The following is a 22379-nucleotide window of genomic DNA, read 5'->3' as shown; positions in this document are numbered from 1 at the left end:
TTTTGTTTGTTTTGAATTTCCCCGCCCCTTCTTTTTTCCCCCCAGCTGGCACCTGTATCCGTCAGCTCATGACCTGGGACAACGAGACCTACTGTGACTGGCACGCAGGACATTTGCCCTTTCCTGTGTTAGTTGTGGTAAGGAGTTTTTAAACTGGTTTACAAAATGCTTCAGTGTCCCGTCCTGAAGTAGCACTCCTCTGCCAGGCATGAGAGTCATGACTCAGGAAAACCAGACGCGTGCTAAAGCAGAACACTTAGTGTTTTAACTTTTTAAGACTGGATAGCTTCAGCTCCATAGCACAGCAATGTTGTCTGGCAATTAAGGTGTTCAAGATTTGCACTATTTTTTTTTTTTTAATTTAATTTTTTTAACCTGATGGTAGTATTTCTTTCCTTGTGCTTTGTAACTCTGTAAAACACAGTACAAAAGAAGATTACTTAGCTGATGGAAATCAGCCAAGCTGTGAAGCAGTACCAACACTTTTTCAAGCTTAACCAGTTATTTATGTTGCAGCTGTTGAGAGCTGAATCTCCTTGTTGCTGTGCAGGTGCTTGGTTTACAGTTTCGTAAGTAGGGATGCAAAGAGCACACACTAACAGCTGCCACATTTCCATCTCCAGTGCAATTCATACTATGCTTGTGCAGTAAGGAAGAATTGTTGCATTTTGTGTCCATCCTACTCTCTTCCACCCTTGCCCCCCAGAGAAGCTAAACTCCAGCCTTATACATCACTTCTATTTGAACTATGTTAATGAAGGTGCCAGGGCTACATTCATAAAGTGGAAAGAACATTAATTTCCACAGAGGAGTTTGTCTACAGCTGTTTGAAGACTTGCTGGTCTGTGCAGTCACCATTCCTGTGCTAGAGTCTAAGCAGTTTCCCATTTAGTCGTGGCTGATGACAACCCCTCTGCCATGTGTATTCTTTCACTAAATTGCATTCTTAATTCAGATGCCACTAGCTCTAACGTCACCTCTGCCTTAGGTGGTTGTTATCATTAGGGTAGCTCTCTTGGGGTAGGGGCCTGGCAAGCACTGCTTGGGGCTCCAGGGATGCCAGTCACTGCTGCTCATCCCTGCTCAGCAGAGCAGCCGCCTCGCTCGAGAGTTTCATGGCTCTGCCTGCCTGAAGCCCCCAGCCAGTTGTGACACATCCATCCCCCACTTCTGTCATCCTTACGCAGCTGGGCACCTGGCAAAGGTTTGGAATCCTGCGCTCTAATGACACGGAGCTTGAGGAATTAAATGCAGAGCCCCACATGGTGCTAGAACAAAAAATAAAATTAAAAAAAAGGAAGATTGAGACATGTCCCTGTTAACCTCGACCGATGTGTACCACACTGTGCTGCTGCTGAGTGGTATTTTTTGTTTTGTTTTTTTGCAAAGCAAGGCAGTGTTAGAAATGCTTCTTCTGCCACTGCAGTGCTGTCAGCTTAGTGAGTCAGCTCACATTGTTACTGTCACAGACCAGCTGTAAGAGCAAGTATCTGAATAACTTAGAGATCTCATTAAACTTATGACAATCTTTCCTCAAGAGGCAGGGGGGGAAACCCTAGCTTTTCTCACTATAACAATTTCAGCTAAACGTGAATAATTCTGATCGCTCAAATGGTAACTGTGCTCAGTCTAATGACAGGTAGTTAAGGTTCTTTTTTTCCTAGTCGTTCTTCTGACAATTTTTTTAAATAACAATGAAAAAAACAAACAGTACTCTACATCTAACACATTTGTCAAACTGTTATTTTATGTAACTAAGTACAGATGCACACATGAACACAGTCTAATAAACAAATGTTTATTTGAAAAATGTTAACAGTACAAATTAGCATCGGCAGACTGGGCCTACTTAGCAATAGTAAGCCAGCACTTTTGTAGGATTGTCTTTTTTCTTTTGGGATTTCACACAGTACTGCTGTCACAGATACAAAAAGCACATTGTTTACAAGTGCTAACAATTTTTATGAGTGGAAGGGACCATAAAAGTGTAAAGTGCTTGAAATATAAATCTGCCTGTTTAATTTGTGTTTTGCATATTAAAATGTCAAATTACTTGAGTAACAGAAATGTGTGGTAGTGATATTTTCCTTGCAAGGCACACTCAACCCTAATAGACCTGAAACCAGGCTGGGCAGCTTTGTTTAGGCTTGCAGGCACAGCTGATGTTTGCGATACTCCTTTGTCCTTTTCTGAAGAATGCTGTCTGGAGACTTTAGGACACCCTGAATTTCATCACCACGCTCTTCAGGACAGCTGACCTGGTTTATCTATGGACGTGAAGGCAGCCAGTATCCTGTCTGAAGGTGGGAAAGTGACTTCACAGAAGTTAAAACCAATGGTAGCCCTCAGGGTGGAAAGCTGTTTTATTTTGAAGCTTCTGAAAAGGTTGCACGTTTATGGAGAGGCACAGGGAAGTCAACTTTGGGCCTTGGCCTGAGTGTCCCTTTACCAATTAATCAACAAGGTATTAAGATCAAGTGCCAAAATTCAGGTCAACTAAAAATTTGTTTTTAAAAAACAGTAACTCCAAAGTAAACACAGTATTAAGTACATGCTTTCTCATCTAAACTATTTTTCCTGTCTGGAAGATCTGAAGGCAAGCTGATGGTAATCATAGGTACAAAGCTGACTTGATCCAGGAGAAGGATGCCTCTGAAAGGTAAGATTACCTGGCATTAGAAAACAATATACAAAATAATTCCATGTTCTAAAAATTAGATTTATTCTTAAGCTTCACAAACTTAGTTTAAATTGATGCATCAACTAAGTAGTACCCTCGTAATACCTGTTTTATGAAGCTAGAATGAAACTTGATGGAAAACTGGTTCCAAAATGTATTAGCTGGGGTTTCAGAGGCCCCTTTCACCTATTTTTTACAGCTGAAGTATCAGCAGTGTAGGCTCTCTATGCTCAACTTCATAGTAACCTCCAACTGTCTGCTGTCAGGAGCTACTTTGGTCACGCTCTTGCACGTAGTTCTCCAAGACTAGCTAAAGCCTCTAGTTTTATCAGTGTACTGTAGAATGGCATGAAAGACTTGGGACGAGGTCCTGACTCACACCTGCAACTGCATCACTCACCAAATGCGACCTTCTACTCATTCCTACTGGTTTACAATCATCACTTGGAATGGAAAGTTACTGGCAGCCTTTCCACTGAATTGTTGCCATCATCTTCCTACAGAACAGGGCTGCTTCTTGAAAGATATTTTAGTTGATGTTTTGCCTTGATCAGAGAAGAAAAATAGCAAAAATTACTTACTTGTTTTCACAGGAAGGGAAAATCATCTTTAAGACTTTGAGAATAAGAGCTGCTCCAACAACTCCAACTACAATGACTTCCATCAAATTAAAGAAGATAGGTAAAGATTGAAACCAGAATCTGCACAATCCTTTTCTCAAGTCTTCCACCCACTGGCACATCACCTACAACCAAACAGGTAAAAATAAAAAGATAGTTTGCAAAACATAGCAAGTGTGGGTTTTGTGGCTACTGGTGAATTGCATTACATGGTGATACTTTTACTTAAATTTATGTATGCTTAGGTGTATATAAAAGCAGGATGGAATTGACTGGTGACTCAGACCTTTTTCTTCTTCAACGTTTGGACTGGGTGAAGATTTAGTTCTCTGCTCATCCTAGCAGAGTTCCCTGAAAGGAGACATCATTTTAGAAAATAAAAGACACTTGAAGAGAGCAGCTGAAGGGTGAGCTATTTGGCCTAGGCATAGGGAAGCTATGATTCCACGGCAGTATACAGCAGGGAAAGGGTTACTGACAGCCTAGGAGAGGGGTAGCAGCTTCTCTAGCCTATCTGTAACTTTCAGCCTAGTATTTTGGCCCTCCTGTCTCAGCAGCAGGTGATAAAGTGTTTCTTTCAGACACAGAGGCAGCCACCAAGCTCATCCTTACCTAATCTGGCACTGAAACTTCTCAAGCTGTTACTGCATTTCTTGCAGTGGCCCAGGCCAGTGGCCCATCTCCCAGAGGGGTAAGCACTCACGCAGAGTCGGACAAAAGTGATGTTATTTAAAGCTAAACAATATTTGAAGTTGTTATAAATGCTTAGCTTGGTATAATGTAAATATCACAACTCGCTGCCATGAAGTATCTGTGAGGTCAGAACACTGCAGGATTTAGAAACCTATTTGATTCCTACTGGAGTTAAAAAACCTCAACAACTTCTCACTGCTAAGGGGTAATTTAGGAAGTTAGGGGGTTTTTTGAAGTTTCCTAGAGTATGCCTGTAAAAGTCTGTTCTTAGTGGTTGGTTGTGGGGATTTCTTAGACTTCTGTGGAAGTCAGTTACTGCCAGATACCTCCCAAATTAGAAAATCCTGGTCTTTAACAAATATAAAGCAGCAAAACAGTACTCTGAGAAGTCAATACTACGTTAAGTAGGAATGGTAATTCTCTCTTCCAGAAATGAGTTATTACATACTATGTTGCTTTTTTTTCAAAATTAAAAATAAAGGACCAAATACAAAGGCCTAGGGATGTCATATACCTTCTTACCATCTTTAAATGGATGTTGTGTTTGGTCTTTACATGAGGAAAACCCACTATCTGAATCCTAACAATGCTGGGTTTGCTTGTTTTGTTCTGTGAACATCCACGAAGGAGGAAAACATAATAATTCTATGTGTTTCTGTAGACAATTCCAAAAAGTGGGGAAGGAAGTTCATTCCCTTAGACTGTAATACTGAGTAACATTCAGCTCCATCTGCAGCATGGTACTACAACTCTTCCTCCTAGAAATGTCACCAAGCTGTATACATTTAATCTCTGGGGAAAGAGGAAAAAAACTGCTTCTCCTTTTAAGACCGGTCTTTAAAGGTATTTGCTACTAATTAAAAAAAAAAAAAAAAAAAAAAAAAACAAACAATAAAACTACCTTGTAAGAAGATGGAGGTTCTATCCTAAGAGGGGTCTCTGGTAACTTGCCAGGTAATGCCTCTTCATCTACTGTAGTTTCTACTTGCCGGATGAGGTACTGACTCGTGGTTTGCAGAGGATCTTGAATATCTGAAGAAAAGCTAGATTTAGCGGGGGGCTTGCTTTTTATTTGACTCACTATTCAGGAAAATAAAGACTTGCTGCATTTCTATACTTATGGTACAGTTCTCACGTATTTACAGCAAGAGCACAGAAGGGTTTGTTTTGTTTGGGTTTTGTTGTTTTTTTTTTTTTGACTTGAGTAGTGAACTTGATCAGAGGCAGTGTTACAGTGCAGCCTTTAGCTGTGCCCTTAGCTGTAAATTTCAGCTGTAGCCAGATTAAAAGGTGATGAACTAGATTAATATTTTGATCTCCTATGAAATCCTTGAGTTTTTTTTTATTAAACAAAACTGAAATAAGATTAAGGCATCAAATAACTTCTCTTGCTTTAAGTTATTCAGGTTTAATAACATAAAACTGTTCTCTGGTTTGGAAGTGACCCAGACAGGTATTTCCTGTCCAGTTTACTCTTTCATTCTCAGGAAAAAGGGGGAGCTTTAGAGAAACTTCCATCATAGCACTGAAAGAGAAATTTATTCCTGTGCGATATCTGGGTTGCAGATTGACAAGTACCAAGAGCTTCAAAGGAGAACAGATTTGAAAACAAACAAAATACCTAGAATGTAGAAGAGCTGAAGTTATGAGTTTAAAAAAAATAAAAACATAAAAACCAACCAACCAAACAAACAAAAAAAACAACAAACCAACCACATAAAAGAAAACACTTCCCTGTTAATGAAGAAACCATTTCACTAGGTAAAACACAGGAATAATGATGTTCTTTCACCCTTGTAAAGCAATACCTCAACTATGGATAAAAGTATTATGTAACAGCTAAGAGAGATACCTTTTCCTGAGAGGTTGGGAAGTGTAAATAACATGTCGTTGTCCCTTGGGATGGAATACAGCATGCTCTCTTTCAAAGGGACAGTGTAGTTTGAATGTCTAAGTACTCTCAGGTCCTTTACTAAAATATCTATTTCTGTTACTTCTTCCTGCTGAACCTACAAGAGATGCAAATATGTTGATATTACTGAGTTTAAAGTAAGAGTAAAGTAGGCTGGCAGAGAAAACCTGTTCATCACAGAGAACTCCAAGCCATTAAGATTTAGACAGAGGGATGTTATAACATGAATTAGTATTCTTTGTTTTTACGTACCACACTTCTATAAACTATACCACATTAGAAAATACGCTGAACAGACTGAGTCTCCCTCTCTCTCCATGCAAAAGCAGGTGGTAGTCACTCCATGGGCTTTTAACCAAGTCTTACATCGCTCATTATGATCCTCTTTCAGGGAGGCATTTTAGGGCATGGAAAAGTATGTAGTGAAAGAGCACTTGCAAACATCGTAAGTGTCACTGAGGCAAGGCTGACACTTCTGCTTTTGCAGTAATACTGCTTTTTTTTTCAACAACTGAAAGAATTTTTTTCCTCCTCTTTCAGTGATGCACTCAAAGCAGTGCTTACATAGAACACATCCAGCAGAACTCCTACTAACATCAATTACTCCATTGTAAGGCCAAGATCTGACAGAAATCCAGAGTGACTATAATTTTAACTGCTGTGTAGAAATTTAACTAACAAAAGAGGAATGCAGCATGTGATACAGTTTCACTCATGCTTTCAGAGCCATAGGCCAAACGTCTTCTTTTGCTTCAAACATGCACAGAACAATGCAGTGAAACAGATGATCGTTACTGTCAGCTGATAACTAATAAGAAAGATTGAAAGCTTTTGACTTAAAGAAACAATTAAGGAAACAGCATTAGCTTTCCGGTTGCTCTTACCAGGTCCCTGTGAAAATGTGAAATGCATTTTGATGTCTAGTTTGAAATCTGAAATACAACAACACTATTGTGTAACAACTGAATCAAAGCAGGATATATTAGCTTCCTAACAGTGCGATAAACACCTCATTAGAAAAAGCTTCAAACCTCAGTGGGATTTTTCATTAACAGAGTAAAATTTCGACATGATGCAGATCCCTGTAAAAAATACTACATGCTGAGCATGCAATTAATTAAGGATCAATGGTATTATCATCATTCTTATTAAAAAAAAAAAAAAAAAAAAAAAGGCAGAACATGAGCCATCTTCAAAAGAGCCCAGCCACATGTAAGATACAAACATATACTAAAACAAAAATCTGACACTTCTGCTGTCTTCAGCAGCTCTACCTTCATTCCAGAATATCTCTGGTTGGAACAATAACTATACCTTACAGGTGATTTTGAGAACCCAGTTCTGCACACTTCAATCTCAGCCAGAATTGTAACCCCTCACATTCACTGGTGTTTGTGCAAACACAGTTAGAACTTGGGGTTTTTTCCTGTTCATCTCAAAATCCATGTTCATTATCAAGATTTTTATTCAAATGAATTAATTATCTTACACGCAAAATATTCTAAGGGTAAGCTCTCAGGTGCTATGGGCATTCACAACAAGCTCACCTGCCATAAGAGTTTGCTGCTGCAAGCTGTTACCCATGCTACATGCTTGAAATGCTTTGGTAGCTTGGAATAAGCAGTGGGGAAAACCTCAGGACTGAGAATGAGCCCATGCCCCTTTTATTTATTTTGCAAATGAAGTATTGCTTGTGAGTCTGACTTTGCTTGCATGAATGCATGTGTTGAAAGAGCATGTGACAGAGTTAATGATATTCTAACAAGCTTAAGGGAAAGTCATCCAACACTTAATAATTAAAATAAGAATAGAAGCTATAAAACTTGAAGTGTCCTCATGAAACACCCCCGCTACTATACAGGCAACTTGAGTTGGTATTATCTCCCTCAGTACTGTGCTAGCTAGCATTAGACTATATACTTTGTGCTTTAACCACCAGCCAGACACATGTAAACCTTTTAATCCTTGATAACGACTTGCCTCTCATAAATCAAAATCAGGCAGAGTGTTGTGGTTTTTTTTTTTTTTTACCTGTTTTCCATCAATTTCTGTCACTTCTTCCTGAATGACAACGAGCTGCAAGTCAGAACTGGATGCCAAAGGCCACTTGTGAACCATGACGCGAACACTGACGGTTCCCAGGCGCTGCTGATCTGGTAAGTTATCCAAGTTTCCATTCTCCACTGTTAACACACAATGTCACAGTTTTCAAGGAGAAACCACCCCAACCAGAAAGCAGTATAAGACAACCATAGGGCAAACAGTTGCAACTCTGACGCAGATGCCTCTGCACACGTAGCATCTGAATGGAAAAGTCATTACAACTACGAAGGACCACTAGCATCAAGCCAGAGATGCCCTAACAGTTGTACAGAAGTCTGTCCTGTGCAGATGGCCTTAACACTTCCAGTAACTGCTGTTATAAGCAACAGTAATCTGAGCAACAGGTAAAGCAGATGCCATGATTATATACCGGTATATATCAAACTTGGAGCAGGTCTCATGATGTAACACAGCAAACAGCAATGCTGTACGACGACCAGACTGAGGGGGATTGCAAACAGTGTTGCATCCCTGCCTTTGAGGTTTGCACTTAAGCGCTCTAAGCAGGACTCTTTGGCTTTGCTATTGCTGCATTCTTATTTAACTGTCCAAAGGAGTTCGTAAGAGTAATGCCCCAGCCAGCCACCTGTGTAAACATCCTGATTCGCACAACATTCCCTTCCCTCTCAATACAGAAACAAGTACACTCTTTTCCATGCACACTGCATATTCTACTCAAGATAAATGTCAGCTCCCTCATGCATACTTTTTTCTGTTCTCCCTTCTGTTTTCATATGTGACTGGTGACACCTCAGACTCTCTTCCTACCCAGAAGCTTTCAGCTATCTCAACAACCTAATATTTTACAAGCATACAGAGAACTGCCTTTCTACCCTCGCTGTTTCTGCATAGACTTAGCATCCTTCTCCCAACCACAGTGCCTGTACTACAGATGAGGGCACGCTAGAACTGAAATGCTGCAGAAGTGCAGGAGTGGAGGTGACAGACCTCTCCAGCATGCAGACAGCAAGGTAGGTGAACTGAGACTGAACTGGCCCCTGTTTCAAAGCCCCTGGTGCTGTGTGTCACCTGCAGTGCTGAGCCTAAGAGACAACGTGGGAGAAGGCTGGACTAGTATCTTTCAGTTCCACAGTAACAACTCAGTGGGTTCTTTACTTTTATGCTGTGATCCCTTTCCTCATGAAGGTATTTTGCTTATTTTAAATATAGAAGAATACTTCTGGGCATTATTTAGCAGTATCTTCCATTGCAAAAATAAGTGGCAGAAGGAGAGAAAGAAGTTAGAGAGAAAAAGAAAGGTTCTTTATAGGTGTGAGCCAGAGAACTAACCTGGTTGCTGAATGTTTTCTGACTTAGAGCAGCACGCAGACACTAAAGGACCAAAGACTCTAAGATGCCAAGTAGCTGAAGCTCCCTGTGGTCCCAACCCTTCATGTGTCAGGCTGCTTAATCCCCACTGCATTGAACAGGAGTGAGAGATACACTTCCAAAACTGACATTTGTGGGAACTTCAAGAGAGGATATAGGTGTCAGGCACAATCTGACAACAGTGTCAAGACAATACCCTTCAGAACTCTTGGTCTCTACTCAACATTCAAGAGCATGAATGTTTGGCTCAAGTTTGTTTTTTACATATATTTAGGAGTATTTTTCCCCTCTTTTACCTGTTAACAGGTAACAAGTATCTCAATATTCCTTTAGCATTTTACAAACATTTGAATCTATTGCCAAAGATTTAGTAAGTAAATAGTATAGACATCACTTTACAAGCAACAGAGAGAGGTACTGCGCTGAGGACTTGGACCCAAACATGGAAAGAGTTCCAGGTTCCTAGCTCCCAGGTCAAATCAGTATTTTTCTCACTGTTTCAGATTCACATTCACAAATGTAGTCAATGCAAGCTATACAGCTATGATTTGGGAAATTAATAGGACCTACAGTAGAGTGCTCAGTATCTCTCAGAATTAGTAATACAGTCATATCTATATTTCTGGAGTCAATTATCTTGCAGGTAAATGACATTTCACCATCATTTTCTACCCTAGGATAGAAAAAATAAAAGCAATAGGAACATAACTATCCCAGGAAAAGAGAAATAAATTACTGCTCTCCCTCTCCAGAAAATGAATAGTGTCAAATTAATAATTGATCATGCTTGGGAAGGAAGGGTTCAAGAAACAAGGTCATGGCTCAGAGAAGCAATTTAGAAAAAGCATTAGTACTCTCTAAGTAAATGTCTTTAAGGAGAGGATGACCTCAGAAGCCGAGCTAGAGACTGACTGCACCTGATCCATCAAGAAATCATTCTGAATACAACAGAAGCTTAAATCAAATGAGCACAATGGCCCTTGTCTAATTAATTATACATTGTGCTCTGTGTATCTCAAAAAATCACAGTACTTTCTGGTCTTTCACAAAAAGTGTAGCAGTGAATCAGTGGAAAAAATAGTAGTTTCAAGATAATTCAAAGTCATTAACCACTGCAGGACACTAGCAAAACTGCAGTATTTGTGCTTTAATGCCCTATCCAGCAGAAACTTCTTTGTCCAATACACACAGAAATTAGATAATTAAAAGATCTTCCTAACAATAATTCATATTTTTCCTATTTAATCTCCTTTTGGATATATGCCAGCCAACCTAGGGACACAGCCATTAGCAGGGTGGAGTTGCATCCTTCAGTTTACATTGTCTAGCTTGTAGTGCAAAACATTCTTTTGAAAAGATAGGCAGAGTCTGGATTTCAAATTAGAGCATTTACATACAAACTTGTGAATGTGACTTGAGAACAGGCAGTAAGATTTTTTCCGCCCATTTCAGTAGCAAAATTATTCTACCTTGGGAAATTATTTGCTTCTACAGTGCTCAGGTTTGCAGACCACAAGAACATGTAGTCATTGTAAGCTTTGGTTACTAGAAAACAGGGAAGCCAAATACCCCGGGGGAGGGAGGGAGGGGGGGAAGGAGATAGAGAATACTCACATACTACTGTTTGACATGTTATGTGGGCAACCCCGCTTTTCATAGGAAAATCATTTACATATACCTGGCCATTAACATAGGTGATATTAAAAACAACCTGAAAGAAAGACAGACAGAATTAGTGTGTGGTTCCTGGCCCTGTGCTACAATTGGGTTCTCAGAGGAACACACTTCATACTGACTGATGCCAGACAAAATATATTTGCATCCACATGCAGACTTTGTTTCACTGCATATTAATTCACTGAATAAATAGAAAAACCGGACAAACCTGTCCTTTGTGAAACTCTCCATTGGTTTTCAACATCATAACATTGACTCTGATAGTTTCCTGGAAAACAACAGTAAGAAGAGATGTAAGTTTCTGAGGAAACACATAAGCCACTGCAGGCCACAAGCAACTTGCACCCACTGTTCCAACAGAATGACAACGTACAATCGCCAGAGCTTTCCCAGGCTTTCTATCCATCAGAAGAAATATGCTTACTTATTTCATGTAAGGGTTGGTTTGGTTTATTTCCCCTTTCTAATAAAGAGGATTGATGAGAAAGAATAACAGCTGCATCCCCTTATGTATATGGAGCTTTTTTAAATAAAGATAAAATTATTATAATTAAGATAAATTATCAGGAGAACTTGTTCCACGTGGATATAATGGAAAAGAAGTCTCTCACATTAGTTGAAAAACAATAGACAATACAAGGTAAAAATCAGATTATCTGTAAATGTTTTTTAAGCACTCCACTTAGTCTTCAGTGTAAAGTACAATTTAATACGTTAGCCTATAGTAAAGAACAGTCAGTTTTGGCAGTGTCAGCAGTAATCCCATTTCTTTTCTTTGGTTATCATTCCCAAATTATACCACATGGGACACCTCCCAACTCACAGCTAATGGGAATTTACTTTTTTCAAAACCTAATTACTGTAACTGATTGACTCATTCTGTCCCTCCCGTTTCCCCCTTATAAATTCAGGGGCTGTTTTGCAGATGGGAACTTCAATCTCCCAGGCCAGCCCCTGACAAAACCTACATACAAAAGCCAAATCTCTCTTGGACACAGTTGAAAGTAATGACTACCACACTGCTCTCCTGAGCTACCTTTTCAAAAATAATGTCAAACTCCCTATTTGCCTTCTGGGAGCCTTAAATGATTCTACTTGCATATAATTTTTCTCTGGAAAGTTTTTCCATACCTTCAGCATCTTCTTTAGCTCTGTGTTTGAGCCATGGTTTCACAACTAACAGCTAAAAAGTGAGTAATGTCTCAATAAAAAGTTGAACTTGCTCAGAAATTAAAGTAAATAAATATTTAAATACATAAAAAAGACTTTTAATTTGGGATTTTTATAAAACAATGAATTTCCAGCCAGGAAATACCTGTAAAGTACAGCACCTAGCATTATATAGTCCCAATGAATGAACGGAGAGCTTCTAAATTGAAACTAGAATGTAAAAAAAATCCTTAAGACAATGGTTGTTGATCAGTATACACAGGTAGCCAGGACTGCCAAAAACTGAAAAATAACATCCAAATCTGATTCAGCAAAAATCTGGCATCGTGAAAAGCATGGTTTAAAATCTAACACAAATTACCTTTTGGTTGGAAATTATATGTCATTGATGCTTCAGACACATTTGCCAAATCAGTAGGAAAACTCTCTGGCCACTGAGACTAAAGAGAAATCTCTTTCTCAATGCCCCTTCTAGGAAACAGGTGTTTATAATGACTTTTCTTCAAAACTTATATCCTAGATATTCATAGTAAATGAAAATTACCAATTTACTTGGAGAGTTGGATGTCTGTAACTGAAAATATAAACCAGATTAATAATATAATCATAGGATGTAATCCATTCTGTCATCCTGTAATTTCCTCAAACCACTTATTTTCTTCTCATGTTTTAAGAATTCTGTATATTAAAAAATAACCGAACTCTTAGCTCTTTTAGCTGTAGCACTCAGAGCTGTGTGTCTTTTACACCTCCAAACCATTTAACAGATTACCAAAACCTCATGTCATTACTTCATAGGTTCTTCTGTTTTCTGGGAATTCACAGGGCACAAAAGATAGATTTTCCAGGAAGTCTTAATAGTCCTTTGGTTTTTAAACCTTAAATGAAATATGAGTTCTTTTACACAGAAAGTATTTCGCAATCTTTTTTCAACATCTACGAAGTGACTCACTGAGCTTATAAGAAAAAGGAAATGTCTGATAGCCTGTAACTGCTGAAAAAAAGGAAAATCCCCCCTACTTTTTTTTTTTTAATCAAATGCTCTTTTTGAAAATGAAGGGCATGAGGCAAGATAGATATGCTCAACAATTGAGCATTAAATGTACAACGTGAGATACATACATGATGATTCATTTTCTTCAAAACAGCTGTCACTTCTGTTGATGTAGTATCCACAAGCACTGTCACAAATCCAAGTACATACTTAAAAGCTGCACTTGAAGAGCATATTAGAAGTATAGGAAATTAAAATATTTCAGTGCATCACTTCCATGCTATCAAAGTTACAAAAAATAGATGTCGGCGTGCAGACAAATAAGACAGCTTAACTGCTTGCTGCTTCTGCCACTAAAAGGGAGAGTGTAGGTCTCTCCCACACATGATCCTTTCCTCTCATTTATGCCAAGTCACTGAGACAACTTAGCTCATTAAACTGGCAGGAAAACTTTCCCTCTTTTTGTCAGGCTATTTTTCTGTCGATGTAACAAGCAAGGAAGAGCCAGACAAACATAAGAGTCACAAGAAGGCAGCTGGGAGGACGGATCCAGGCCACTTGTTCTGATGACCAGAGGCTGCTGGACTGGCTCTGCTGCATGGTCTGCCTGTCCTCGCAGCATCTCCCCAGGAGATGCCCATCCTCACCATCATCTCAGGAGATGGTGGTGCATCTCCTGAGCAGCATAGGCTCATAAAGCTACTCAATAACTTAGAGCAATGATTAATACTCCACTACAGTGGCTACACCACGACCCTTGCAATTTTGTGTTCACAAGCAACGGAGAACTCGCACTCTTGCCATTCCCGTGAACAGTCTGTTCACATCCAGATCCAACCCATTCTGCTGAAAACTTCCCATATTCTGTGCAACCACTTGCCAGAGTTGTCATGCTTTCTTGTTTTGCCTCTTCACTAAGCAGTCTCACAAGACTTGATGCCAGTCTTGCTAAGAAACATTTCAAATAGATCTCAAAGTTTTGGTGCTGAAAAAAACATTTTCAATTGTTCTTGCTCCAAATGTTTCTGAACTGATACAGAAACATCTCAGGGACAAGAGGAAGACCAACTTTTCCAGAAGCAGAATCAACTGTACCGATGTCATTCCTGACAGACTGATTCTTAAAGCTCTCCAGTGATGTCCAAAAATTTCACACTCTCCTCAACTATTTACTCTTGTACTAAGCTACCCTTAACATTAGAAGTTTTCCTGCTGTCTAACATGAAGCTTCCTTGTTGCAATTTATGAACAGATCATTCAGTACTCTTCATAATATCATCGCATGGAAAATAACAGTCCTCTAGCTCAACCTTCCTGATATTATGGTAATGCTTTCAGCTTACTTAACCCTCCCTTGGAGGGGAGTTCCTCACTGTCTTCCTGTGGCTTCCCACTGGTCTTTCCCGCAGTGCCGCACCCAAAACTCAACGGGTCCTGCTCTGGCAAATTCTCCTGACCCTACACACCCCACACCAAAATCTACATGAGGGCAAGAACCACAAGGTGCATGCCAAACATAATGAAAAGCCGGGAAGAAGGGCTGGGGGAAAGAGGAAGGGACCACTGCAAGCAGGTCCCAGGAGAGCAGAGAGCCAGCTCAGCTGACCCACTTTCACCCAGGGCAGGGAACGGGTGATGCACAGCATTCCCCCGGTCAGCACAGCCCCGGCTGCTCCCCCCTCGCTATCTGCTCATGAATAGATGCTCAAGAGCCATACGTTGTTTGTGCTTGCTAAACTGGGAGAGCAGCAGGACTTGGCAGGCCAGTAGCTCTTGTACCACGCTTTCATGATGAAATGCCTGGCCTGACAAGCCACACACGCTAGAAAGTGCTCCAGTGCTAACTCAAATACCAATCTTTCCGATTAATCCTAGGGCTGAGGGCTTACAGACTTAGGAAACATCCTTTTAATTTCAACAGAGAATATACTTTTTTACATTACCATAATAAAACTCACTACTTGTGGAAAAAAAAAAAAAAGTTTTATAGGTATGTCTTGTGGCTATGTATTTCAGTACTAAGAAAACTAAATAACCCAGCACCACTTATTTTAGGTATTAAAAGCATAGTAAGACAATCCTGTAGTAAAAAAGTCACTAAGAGCAGGACACAGGTCCTCTGCTGCAGTAACCCATAATATTGCACTGGACAAGCCTGAACTATGAGTGTAAACTTGTTTGTATAATTTACACTTCAGTATTAACAATATAATGACAATTCACATAAATTTCAGACAGTCCTGTAATTTGAAAGGCCCTGAATTCACTGGAATATTTGAGAAAGCTGCGTTTTTACAGAGAGTCAGAATCAAAGGACAGCCCCAAGAAGCAATTCAGGTCCCTAGGAATCAGGTTGTGCTTTCAGCTCAGCGTTGACACCCATTCCGTTGCTCACAGCGCCTCATCCCTTCCTGTACTAGTGAATGCCTTCACACATAACTCTCCAATTTACACTAAAAATGGCCCTATCATTCTTAATGCTGTTGTAGGATATAGAAGTCTCTCCTGAGTTTCCCTACACTTTCTCATCACTGTTTCAGTGCTCCAGCAGTGATATTTACAGTGGTAATGGCCACGGTACCTGTAAAGAGGGCAGTACTTCTACCACAAATGTATGTCATTCTGATCTAGGACAGCGGGGCAACAGCAGTAACAGCGGGGTGACAGACATTATGGTGAACCAGCAAATTATTGTGAACTTGGATCAATAGAGATAAGCAGGTAGTGATCATTTTCTAATCCTTTCTCTTTCTCCATGTGCTGCAACAGACCTCAAGAGTATTAAATGGGTCAGTATAACCACGGTAGCAGCAGAACAGCAAGATGGGAAAAAGATGGCAGCAAAGAATAGCAAGCATCTGGCATAAGTTAAAAGGGAATATTCATTAATTCTTAAAGACTCCCCATACCAATGCCACACAAATCTACAGAGAACATACCTAATGCTTAGCCTTTTATGAAAAATGCCGCACAAGACAAAGCTGTTGGGTCTAGTGACAGAGGAACTTCAAATAGATCTGATTACAGAACCATGGAAAAACTTCTCCCACGGGCAGTGGGTACCCGATGGGGCGCGCCGCACAGTTCCTCCCAGGACAGGGTAAGTGCTGAGTCCTACACAGCTGCATTAGTCACATAAACCCCATCTAGACTCAGCCGCCAGCAGCCAGCGCACTTAAAGCACAGCTGTTCTCTACTGAGGCGCTCGGAACAAGGCTCTTTCTGCGTGAGAAGGCCTGTGGGAAGCAGAGCGGGCAGCACTAGGAACAGATGGCACGGTGCCTTGCAAGATGGCCAGCTGTACAGGGACTTGAAAGACAGACAACCCCCTCGCAGCCATTACGCAGGCACTATCGGGATATCCTGTTTGCGACAGGAAAAATATAAAGTGCAATGAAGGCTGCCAAACAGATAAGAAGTAGACAAAACTAAGAACTTGGTTTTAAATTTGAAAAGAGATTATGGGGAAAAAAATGTGCTCAAATAGACAAACAAAACTGCCACCCAAACTCACACCATTTGAGTCCTGGCACACACATGGACAACTGGCTCCAAATAGCATAACTGTGTTATTTGCAGCCCAGGGCTCTGCGATCTGTGCTTCTCATAATTCTTTCATCACACTCAAAACAGAGCTATGTCATAGGGTGAGTCGTAACTGCAACCAGGCATAACTGAGTTAAGAAATAATCATGGTACAAGTCTGACCTGACAAGTTTGCAGGATGACAATTAGTCCCTCACATTTCACAAAATTTTAGTACAAAATCTTATCCGATAAGGTTTGGCATTATTAAACTGCGTGACAATATTCAGGGTAGAATAATGAAATCCAGTATTTGCTCAAGTAACTAAAGATGAACTATCTTTGTTAAGATAAAATTCTAGCGTGATGCTTTTGCTTTACTTTTCTTTTCTGAATAAACACACTCATATTCCTTCCTTGCTTTATGAAGATTCTTAGTATAGTACTGCTTATCCTTCTTTGCCCTACATATGTTGCTAGAATTAACTGCCTTTCCTTTCTCCCTATTAAATCAAATCATACTATGAATATTTTATCAGGAGTTTTAAAGGTGAATACTTAGTCACACATCACGAGGACAGAGTTGCATCATACTGATTTAATTTAATCAAATATACACAAAAAGATGATATCAAATCTTTTAGGCATAAAGTTCAGAACACGCGCCAGGCTGTTAATAGAGAAACTGGCATAAAGTGATGAAAGAAACATTTCAGCATGTCACTACTGACAAGTTTCTTCTTTGATTAAAATACATTACACTCACTGCATACGTACTCAAATGGCTGATGTAGTGAATATTACTTTCTTCTGTTGTGAAATCATCCATCCACACGGAGGTTTCTTGCAGTGAACAAATAACCTGAAAACAATGGTTTTCAGGCAACTAAACTAAAAAAAGAAAGAAGTCTGGTAGGCAAGTATGCCATTTAGAAAGAACACTGCTAAACCTAAATTATCAAGAGGCAAACAGAGTAAGCAAACAACATAGCGTTAGCATTCAGCCCACTGTGCTTTTAGCCAGTTCCTATCAGCACATTAAAAAAACACTCTAAACCACAAAACCTAATTTCTGACCTTGCACCAGAAAAACACATTACTTTAATGCGAAGGTCAGTTGTCTTATTGCATCATTCCCTGCCTTTTCTAAAAAAAAAAAAAAAAAAAAAAAAAAAAAAAAGAAAAGCAAAAAACCCAAACAACTTTGTCTAATATCAATCAATCTGTAACCCAGTTTTGCTTATCCAAGTTTCAGGAGGGGAAAGAAAAATCAAAATACACAAGCTAATATTTAAAAAAAAAAAAAAAAAAAAAAAAAAGAAAAAAAGGAAAAAAAGTCCAGATTTCAAAACAGCTTATTTAAGAAATGACAAATATTGCACAACAACAGAGGCATTCACATTCCAGAGCTGAACAAAAGCATTTCAGCCTTACAAAACGTTATTCCAATGTTTCAAGGTTTTTCCTAAGTCCTTCCACTATGGTTTCTGTAACATCATGGACATTACCTTGGAGGTAAACTTTAATGCCACGTACGAGAATTACAAAATGTGAAGCTATCAGCAGTATGCTGCCTGTGGGCTCACAGAACTGTAGAGAGCACAGTCATCGTATCCAGTCAAAGAAAAGCTGAACATGTTGATGCTGCCTGCTCCCAACCAGTTTGCAGACCCAAGCCATTCTGAGGAAAGACCACAATTATTCTGACCCCATCACCCACTGTCATTAATCTCACAGCTTCTGAAGCCAACCCGATAGTGTGACATTCCTGCTTTGCCTATTCCCACTGCCTAGGTACTTCCATTCCTACCAGGTCACCATAAACCAGTTCATGCTCAAAACAATTTTTCTACTCAAAACTTTCTCAAGATGCATTGTACCTTGTATATAAACAATGATCCTGTATGTACAAAAAGAAATAGTGCAGGAGGAAGCACAAGTTTTTAGAAGTTTGAGATTTAAAAAGAAAAAATACTAAAGTAAAAATGTATATGCTCCCTTTTAAAAGAGGTCTTCTGCATATGCCTGTGCCACCACACCAGTATAAAGCCAAAAAAGCGCAGACGCTTCCCACCAGCAAAAACTGAGCTGACAGACCACCTAAGCACCATGGCACAGACAGACAAACTCAACCCCACAAACAGCACAGCAATGCCCATAAGGCATCACCCCCCTGTTTCTAAGGCAAGTCATATTTCTGACCCCGAGCTGGCTTCCCCGGGACCACTCCGGCACCCCTGTGCGTGCTCACTCACGCTTTCAGATCCAAAGAGAGCATGTGCAGATGTCCCTCCACATCTTGTACAACTGTCAGCTGTGACAAACAACTTCAGTGCTATTAAGTTGAAGTTTTGGTGTGAAAGTGTGATAGTTTCCAGGTAGAAGGTAAGCAAGAGAATAGGTCGATATTCCATTGTCACTTCACGTGTCTTTTGGCAAATTCAAACTAGCGCTCCCTTTCTCAGGGAGGTAAGCAAAGTACCTGAGGACAGAGCTCCTTCTGCTCTCTTCAGTGCACCTGACTTCAAGCATTCATGCATTTTTATAGTTGTCTGAAAATCTAGATCCCCATTTTGAAATCAGAGCTAAGTAGATTTCTCTTCAAATGTTCATCTAGAGAAGCAGAAACCAGGAAGTAAGCCCAGGAATCCTGCTTTGCAACACAGGATGTGCCACTGCAGGGCTTCTGTCAGGCTTTCTTGGAAACCTTTTACTTGAAAAAAAAAAAAAAATCTGGAGGGAAAAAAGCTATAATAAATTTACTCACATGACAGCAATTTCACATTGGCTCAACAAGTGACTGCAAATCCAACACAGCTCTTCCCTCTTTGCGATCTCACACTTTGGAGTTCACAATTATAACAATTAGAGGATGTATTTAGTCATGACTCAAGCACAGACAGAAGTACCCAGTTTTTCTTCTGCTCACCAGTGCCACAGTGCATCTTTTTGTTCCCACTAAGAAGATCTCCTAACTAGTACCCAAAACATTCCTTCCACTCTAAAAAAGCTACTAAATTTAATTTAAAACTAATCTTATCAAGATACAGCATATGTACTGGAATGGAAAATGAGACAGCATGATGCCCCATATTATACCAATACATCAAAACCCTTTTCTTCGTTCATTCCAAGAGTACAGAAACCACTAGGAGCAAATGTCGACCTCAAGCACTGTAATTCTATAGTGCTGAACCATCAAAAAGTGGGTAGAGAAGCATAAAAATACAATATAAATATACCTGTGTTGCATAGAAGTAACTATCTCCCCCCTCAACCTGTCAGGTATTTATTTCAGCGTATCAAATCCCATATAAATGAACCTTTAAAGGGAGGGGGGGAAACATTACATGCACGGCAACCAAGATTAAGGCGGATGCATCATTTTGTCCTTTTGTACCACTTTTTGTACATTCTAGACCGAAACACACTTGAGCAGCAGGTCAAGCACTGCAAGTAGAGGTAATACACCTCAGGCTGCCAAGCTCTACAGCCGGAAAAAAAAAAAAAAAAAAAAAAAAAGAGAGAGAGAGAAAAAGCCCCCCGTACCCGCCGCCCCGCCCGTCGGTGCCACCGGCTGCGCCCGCTTTCCCCAGCCGCTCCCGCCGGCGATGCCGCCCGCCCGGCCGGGCCAGCCCGCGGCCGAGGCCGCCGCCGCCGCCCCGCCGTCCCCGCGGCCAGGACACGCCGCGCCGCCGCCCAGCGCCCCGGCAGCGGCCGCCTCAGCCCGCGGAGGGACAGGGACAGGGAGAGAGGGAGAGAGAGAGGGAGAGGGCCCGGCCCCACCGCGCCCGGCCCCGTCGGTACCTGGCCTAGCTGCAGCGGCGCGGCGGGGCCCAGCAGCAGCGCGGCGGCCAGCAGCAGCAACGGCGGCGGCGGCGGCGGCGACAGCTCTCGCCGTCCCAGCGCCGCCTCCATCTTGCGACCCGGGAATTAAAACAAAGTGAAACATCAACAAGCGGCGGCGGCGGCGGCGGCAAGGGCGGGGCGGGGCCGGGAGGAAGCGGGGGAGGCGGCGGGAGGGGGCCGGGCCGGGTTGCGGAGCCCCCGGGGGTGCGGGAGCCGCCGCCTCCCCGCCCGCGGGCGGGGCGCAGCCCCGGGGCCATCGCACCCGGTTTCGCTCTGGGCCGCGGCACCCTGCCAGCTTCCAGCTGAGGGAGAGTGTCAGCTCGGGAATGGCCTTTTTTTCTGGAAAAGGGGCCAAAGTTTGGCGAGAGAGAGCGGTGATTTTGTGCCTCTGGCGCTGCCCTGCCCGGCATCGCCGCCGCGGGAAGATCCCGAATTGGCCGTTGCAGAATAACCCGTGGAGATGTGCCCGCTCCTGCGGCCACCTGTTACCGTTCACAGTTGATGACAGCCTTTGAAATCACCCTGCATCGTAAGAGTATTACCTGTAACATAAACTAATGTTACTGATTACCGCTATTTATGAAATGGCCAACGTACGCTTGTCAAACAGACCAACTCCCCTCACGCCTGTGAGACGCCTGTCCTTGCCCACCCGCTCTGGGTGTAAGCCGCAAGGCCTGAGTAGTACTGGGCCCAGTTCCAAGCGCCAGACGTCAAGAAATGTTTCTTGAAAGCAAAAGCAGGCAGCGTACACCAGGGGAGGGCAGAAAGAGTCGTCAGAAAGGAAGAAAGCACAAGATAAAGTTTTAAAGAGCTAGAGGTCCTCAGCCTCGAGAAGAGAAAATGGAGGGAAACTTAAGAGCGGCAGTCAAAACCATGGAAGCCTCTGGCAAAGAGACAGGAAACAACCTGGATCTTTGGTAGATATGAAGATAAAAAGGTCTTTATTGGCAGCAAGAAAGAGTGCTGTTGCCTGCTAGCAAAAAACTTTCTAACGGTAAGGGTGGCAAACGACTTGACTAGGGAGGTTTTAATATAGCCAGGGCAGGGCAATAAATTAGCTGTGCTGTTGAAGCAATCTGTAGCCTGATTTTATATTGCTTTATGACTCCCACTTGGTTGACAGTGAATGTAAGTTGCAGAACCCACAGAAACTTAGTATTCTATATGCAGTTCGCATTCATGATACACCGGTGTAAACATCTGGCACAAGATACAAGGCATCAGAAAATGAGGCCTAAGAGAGTCATATATTGTGAAGTATATTTCATTCACGTTACATGAATACTTCAAATATTTAATCCCTAAACACATTTATTATCAGTAGTTTGTACTAGAGATTATAAAAAAATAAAGCTGATTAACTGCCTTCACTGTAATCACACATCAGTAATGGAAGAAGGGATAAAAACTGGCATCTTAATTGCTACCACATCTCTTTACCATCACTTAGTTTACCTAGTTTCTCTTAGACCTGTCCTTAAGATTTTTTTTTTAATCTGTTGTGTTTGGTAAACTGAAAGAAATAGGTAAAGGGTCTTGTTCGCTGTACAGTCTCTCGAGGCAGAAAACTACGTGGTAAGTAAGATCCCCAGCAAGACCTTTTGCTGAATCTCATAAGGGGGTGCACAAGAGTCTTTGGGGATAGGATGGCAGCTACGAGAATGCAGCTCTTGTTGGTGCTTGCCATCATTTGCATATGCTGGTGGGAGGAAGTTTAAATTACCTAAATTCCTAACTATGCGTTCCACTCTGTGCATAAATCAGAGTGGGGGTTACCTTCTAACAGGCCTGGTGAATCCTAGATGAGCAAAAGCAAGCTGCAGT

General features: G+C 41.2%; 1 protein-coding gene across 1 annotated transcript; it reads right to left on the bottom strand.

Moving 5' to 3' along the window:
* Positions 1-1784: 1784 nt before the first annotated feature.
* On the bottom strand, positions 1785-20712 carry GINM1 (glycoprotein integral membrane 1). The gene is made up of 8 exons (XM_042795936.1): positions 20511-20712; positions 11223-11282; positions 10952-11048; positions 7937-8088; positions 5846-6002; positions 4895-5025; positions 3262-3425; positions 1785-2652 (listed from the first exon to the last, which is right to left on the bottom strand). Exons 1-8 carry the CDS (start codon positions 20619-20621, stop codon positions 2544-2546), a joined length of 981 nt encoding a protein of 326 aa, XP_042651870.1. The 5' UTR covers positions 20622-20712; the 3' UTR covers positions 1785-2543.
* Positions 20713-22379: the final 1667 nt, after the last annotated feature.

The sequence above is a fragment of the Tyto alba genome, unplaced genomic scaffold (genome assembly GCF_018691265.1).
Source record: "Tyto alba isolate M040663 unplaced genomic scaffold, T.alba_DEE_v4.0 Super-Scaffold_22, whole genome shotgun sequence".
Taxonomy (NCBI): domain Eukaryota; kingdom Metazoa; phylum Chordata; class Aves; order Strigiformes; family Tytonidae; genus Tyto; species Tyto alba.
This window is presented reverse-complemented; position numbering and strand designations above follow the sequence as displayed.

Bases quoted from the DNA above. Each gene is read 5' to 3' on its own strand.
- GINM1 (XM_042795936.1), bottom strand. From the start codon at position 20,621: ATGGAGGCGGCGCTGGGACGGCGAGAGCTGTCGCCGCCGCCGCCGCCG. The intron at 5,026-5,845 runs GTATCTCTCTTA...GCTTTTCTTCAG, and splicing joins TCCCAACCTCTCAGGAAAAG to ATATTCAAGATCCTCTGCAA. The intron at 3,426-4,894 runs GTAGTTTTATTG...GTTTGGTTGTAG, and splicing joins AACCTCCATCTTCTTACAAG to GTGATGTGCCAGTGGGTGGA.